The sequence below is a fragment of the Pundamilia nyererei genome, unplaced genomic scaffold, assembly GCF_000239375.1.
Source record: "Pundamilia nyererei isolate P.nyererei 1_Seehausen unplaced genomic scaffold, PunNye1.0 scaffold00051, whole genome shotgun sequence".
In the NCBI taxonomy this organism is placed as follows: domain Eukaryota; kingdom Metazoa; phylum Chordata; class Actinopteri; order Cichliformes; family Cichlidae; genus Pundamilia; species Pundamilia nyererei.
This window is the reverse complement of record NW_005187452.1, coordinates 286,010-292,009: the sequence shown is the minus strand read 5'-3', so window position 1 is coordinate 292,009 and position 6,000 is coordinate 286,010. Positions and strand designations below refer to the sequence as shown.

Sequence of the window (6,000 nt, the reverse complement as noted above, 5' to 3'; positions counted from 1 at the left end):
ATCAAAAATCCATGACAGTAGTGAATGTTCTGAAGGGGTAAACTGGCTATAGAGACCAAATCCTTTACCTGTGCTAGAATATAAAGATGCTATAAATAGCCTACTGTTGGTACGGTGGATTCTGTCTTTAGATTATTAAGATACTCTGTTGTTGATGTGGCACTTTAATTGACAGGTGAGCCCAGCTGTAAAGATGCAGATACATAAACCAGGCTTAAAACAGTCAAATTCCTTTTTGATACTGAGGTTTGAAACTATAATATGACCAGATATTACTCTGTACAGTCACTATTTGTTTAATTAATCAACCAATGAGCACTATAGGAAAAAGAGTGGCTACTAATCAGCTGTCTCCAAGCACCGAACACTATCGTGAAGCATATTCTGGACTTGGAACAGGTTCATTTCATAATAATATCTTTAAAAAAGAAAAAAAAGAAAAAGCTTATTTTTTTCATTTTTCCATTCTTTAAGCTAGCTACCACACAAATTATTTTAAACAAGGAAGCCGAGAGATGAAAAGCGCTGAAATTTAAACCTAAATCTTGGTTAAGATATGCAGGAAATCCTCTTGTGGTTCATTTTTATTCATTTGACAGCCATTTTGCATCCCCCTCCCTCTTTCAGGGATGCAAAATGGCGCTATTTGCTCGTTTCTTTAAACTGTTTACTAGATGTTTCCTAAGACTGAACACTGGCTGAGCTTAACAGATGCTACAAAGTGTCCATGCAGCTTCAGGGTTGTCCTGCCGTTACCTTTCCACCCGGCCAGGCTTCGCCGTTGTTGCTCGACCTCTTGCTTTGAACAGAGCACTTCCTTCTCATAGTCTCTTACAGCTTCTTCAAAGAGGTTGAATATTTCCTCGGCAGCCGCCTGCAGTCGTTCATTGACCACAGCTCTTAGTTTCTCTGTTTTGAACATTTCTGCGGGCGATAAGAGTCCTCTAGTCTGTTTTTGGACGAGCTCAGGGGTGAAAGGCTGCTTTTGGGTTGCCAGATATCGCGAGAAAACCAAGAACTGTCAACATTAAAATGACTTTCTGAACACAAGTGTAACCACATCCACGTGATCACTCACAATCATCGTATCTTTTCGTAATTTGCAAATCACAAATATACCATAAAATTAACTGTGTGTTTTATTGTATAGGACTGTATTATACTATAAAACAATGTTCATGAAAAGGACAAACAAAAGTTTAAATCATGCAATACGAACTTTCAAGGACATAAATATGCTGAAGTTGTCCAGTGAAGCTGTCTGCAGCAAATACAAATGGCACGCTGTAAAAGCGAATTCACGTTTATAGAAGGACATGGCAACAAAGGATTGCCGAGGCACACTGTAATACGATCATATTTCCATGATAGAGCTTTATTGCCACCTACTGGTCAAGAAAGAAAAAAAATGACGTACATGTTTGTATTGATCACCTATTTCAGTGCTGTTTGATTTCAGGCTGCCTACATATCAGAGGTCTCTAATTCTCCCCCTGCCCATCAAGAGGAAAGTTAAAAAGAAAGAGAGAAAGTTCTTCTTTTTGCTGTTCTTTTAGGGGTTGCAAGGTCAGATCACCTTCCTTAATCTCACCCGACCCCTGTCGTCTCAACCCTCTGCGTGTTCTCCTTCCCTTACATCCATAAATCTTCTCTGCGATCTTCCTATTTTCCTCCTGACTGGCAGCTCCATGCTCAGCCAGGATATATCCAATATATCCATTATCCATTCTCTGCACTTGCTCAAACCATCTCAGCTAAAGTTTCCCTTTGATTTACTCTTTTCCATCCTGGTCAGTCCCAGTGAAAAGCTCTTCTTAACATCTCATCACAGCTTCCCGTCTCTTCGTCAATGCCGCAGTCTCTAGACCACACAGCTCTCACTCCCATCTTCTAAAACTTCACTTTCACTCTTGCTGTTGTCATGTCCAGTGCTCTATTTTGGCATCTTTAAAATGCTTCACCTAAGGCCTTTGAATGCTGTCACGATCAAGCCAACAAAACTGGGGCAGCTGCGGCTCAGGTGGTACAGTGGGCTGCCTACTGATTGGATGATTTGTGGATCAACTGACTCCTCCGGTTGGCACGCTGAATATCTTCCAGCAAGATACTGAATCCCAGGTTGCTCCCAAAGCGTCCATGTAAGTGCAGGTGCAAATGTTGGAAAGCACTTAGGTATAGATAAAAGTGCTGAATGAATATGTAAGATTACATGAATGAGATCTGCAGTAGCAACTGAGTAGAAAGCTGCTACATAAGCACCAGTCTTGCTCAAATCACTAACCAATGTTTGTATGCTTTTCTCTGTAGGTACATCTCTACACCCTGCACACCCAGGATTATCTCCTGAATTAAAACTCGTAAATATCCTGTTTTAGAGTGATTACATATTCAAAAAAGACATGAAAAGTTAATTTCCCCCCTTATTACTTCAATTAGGTTTAATTTCTTTTTCAAATCAAAAATCTCCATTAAATCCAAAGAGTTCTCAAACTTTCCCCCCCCAGCTGGTTAATTTTGCCCTGCCCGAGTAATTAACCAGATTTCCTCTTGCAGTTGTCCACCATGAGATGGCAGCAGATATCCAAATAAAGCTCCCAGTCAGCAACACACACAAAGCAACAGATGGTTTACCTTGGGCAACGTTGTAGCCACAAACGGCTGATTTATCGCATTTTTTCAGACATATCGTGGAAAAAATTCAGAGAGCATAAGTTGAGAAACACTGTTTTGTTAGATCTTATCTTCCATTTGTCTTCATTTCTCCTGCAAACGAAAATAAATCTGTATCATTTAACCCCAATCTTGAATCACTGTATGTACTTTTATTCTAAACCATACAACTGCCTTATCCTCCAAAAAACAAGAATATGATTTCTTTAAAATATACTTTACAGACTTTTTTCATTTGTAATCAAGGATCTTTATTTCACAATAATTCCTATTCTATATTGTATATCATATGTTTCCTGTTTCTCTCCCCATTGTGTCCCTAAGCTGCCAAACCTTTTTAAAATGCCAGAAATACCACTACTATATATCGTCTGTTTAGACTTGAGGCTTAGAACACACAATTTCAGCACGCTCAGACAATAACATACCAGTGGGGGGCCACACACAGCAGAGCAGAGACCAGGCACCATCTAAATTTTATGTGCCAGAGCTCAGCCTGCAAAGACTGCACACTTCGATCTACCCAAGCCAGATGCCAATGTGACATTAAAATCCATTTTTAAGCCACAGTTCTAGCACCAAGTCTGAGTGGTCAGATATCAGACAGAGCTGGAATTTACAAGTCCTCATTTGTCTTTTAAAACCCGTGTGGGATTATAAACATATCAAGGACATACAGTCCTTTTGTCCCATGTGTTTACACTGTAATAAACCTTAACCACTTACAAAAGGGCTCTTTAGAAATAACACACAAAACAAAGATCATATTTCAGTGTTTCTTTAATTTCTATCTCATCAGCTCATCGTCCTGGAAACTCACCTCTCACAAAAAGTAGTATAAGAGCATCAAGCATGATTCAGTGATCTCTGAATACAGTTTCTACTTCAGGCAATCCTGAACCAGGCACAGATGGTGTGACATCTTTGTTTAATTTATTTATTTCAGCTTAGTTCAGGAGTTCATGTCACAGTTCCTTCAATTATTCTTCGATTATTCTATACAGCAGCTGTAGTTTTCAGGAAATGTTATCCAGGTGTTTTGAAGGACAACTTATAATTCCATCAGTTTTGACAAGATTTCCAGCACCACTGACTCACAGAGCTTTCGTTGTGTTTTACAGATGACTCTAGAGAGTCGCTGTTGTATCCCTCTCCTGACTTCCTCCGTACAAATTGCCTGTTATGTATGGGCAACTCACTGGTTTATCCCTTTAGTTAGGTCAGTGTTAAATGGCTTAAACAAAAAGAAAATCCTCTGACAATGATCCGGTACAAGTACAGTGGAGAAAATGAGTGAAAAAGCAGCCAATGTCCAAAGAAAAAACTCTTAAAGACCTCAGAAAGCCTGGAGAACTATAGCTCAAGACCACTTTATTAAACATACAAGAAATATAAAGAACTGAAAAATGGCTCAAGACTTCTTTACAGTATTGTCTCTAAAAGTGCGACACAGTTGTAGTGTTTAGCAAGAAACTGTGATTATTTTTTAAAATATTAGGTTGTCACATTACCATATACGAAAACTAGTTCAAGGTAAATTCTATATAATAAATTATTTGACAAGTTTTAGTTGCAGGTAACTCGATGGCAGCACTCATGGCAGCTAAAGCAAATTACTGTGGTAACCTGGTAGTTAGCCTGACTTAATAGAAAGACTTTTATCCCTTTTTAAAGTCACAGCAATCACTATTACTTGATTTTCTGCAGGTTTTCAGTTTAACTTACGAGCTCAAAAAGAATATCAACTACAGGGTACAAATTTGTAACGTTTTTTTCCCCTAGATTATATATGTTGTGTCTTGACATGACATTTCTGCACAGCAACAACTGTGCGACCTGCAACTTCTTTGATATGTTCAGAGGAGTTATATCTCTGTGATGGACAATGACCACAGTCACAAAAATATTTTTATTGCATATACACACAATCTGACCCACTCACCCCACCGATTCGTCTGTAGTGTTTATTTATAAAGGTCAGAGCCAAACTTAAAGAATTAAAGAAGGAAAAAGAGACAGAGGCAAAGACAGAGATATAATTGCTCTTCAGCAGACTCATTAGACAAAGCACCTGAATCCCCTGACTGAATTGATCTTTCAATCATGTTCTGCATATTAATCATTAAGGTTTTTCATGTGCACAGTCACTCATGGCTCATTAGCAGCAGATGTAGCTTTGGTGTTTTAAAGTCCGGATTTTCACAGGTAGAACTCCAGTGCACAAATTGAATAACTGTTAATTAGAAGGTTCCGAAAGAAAAGTTTGCCATCATCATTCGCATCCAGTCAGAAAGCAATGAAGAAAATGAGCCGTGAAGCTGTGATTTGCCGAACAAAGGTTTATTTTCCAAAATTAAAACTAATTGCAGCTGTGAGTATAAAAAGGAAAGAACACACATAGACCGACTCCCTGTAAAAAAGGAATTACTTATCTAAAACTAAGTCCAGGTTCAATTTGAGGACAACTTTATAAGACGTGCTGCAAGAAAGTGATAGGACATCATAATCTATTTGTTTCCCAAGTCAAGTGTGAAATCATCACAGTCACAGATGGATATGGATGAATAAAAAATGGATAAAAGTCAGGATGATAAGCAGGGCATCTCAATTTCAGCTGTATCTATATTCAAATTTGTGTAATATATTTATATATTAGAGATATTTGTAATGTATTGTGTCAGTGCTTTGAGTGTTTAAACAGTGTAGAAAAGTACCATTAAAGTACCAGTCTATTTACCATATTTTAAAAAACCTGACTTTAAAACCATCTCCAAACCAAGTGTGTAGAGTTTTAGCAAACTTTGTTTCATTTTGGACCATATAATAATGGAGATTTGATTAGGAGACCTTGCGGCCATACTTTTACGATTTTATTTATTAAGGGAAAAAAGTGATCCAACTCTACCCGGCCCGTGCCTGCTTGGAGCAGGTGCATGACGTATTTACTTCATTAGATTATCATATATTCGATTACTGTCTTGCAAGCACAGAGCGGCAGAAATAAGTGGCGTCTTTAAAAGGGAGGGGAGCTTTTGGGGAGCTGTAGCAGGTCACGCTCAGCGATCGTCGATAATGTTGTATGTTTGTGCAATATTATATAAAACTCTATTCAATATGTTATTGATTTTAATAAATAAAATTAGTTTAAAGTAATGTTTTTTGTGTCAAAAAAAGATTAATACATGTTAGCCAGATTTCGACCTGAATCTGTGCGCACTCTGTGGCAGGAAGATAGGACCCAGATACAGGACTCAAACTCACACGATAAAACTCAAAAGCGGCTTTGTTGCTGAACTAAGTCAGAGAAAATACATAATACAGAACAACTCA

At 38.1% G+C, this 6,000-nt stretch overlaps 1 protein-coding gene across 1 annotated transcript in view; it reads right to left on the bottom strand.

Moving 5' to 3' along the window:
* Window positions 1-988, bottom strand: part of LOC102206476 (zinc finger protein 2 homolog) — a 5,872-nt gene extending 4,884 nt beyond the window's left edge. The window contains exon 1 of the mRNA XM_005733253.1: window positions 757-988. Within this exon, the coding sequence (XP_005733310.1) occupies window positions 757-922 (166 nt within the window). The 5' untranslated portion in view covers window positions 923-988. The remainder of the gene's footprint in view (window positions 1-756) is intronic.
* Window positions 989-6,000: the final 5,012 nt, after the last annotated feature.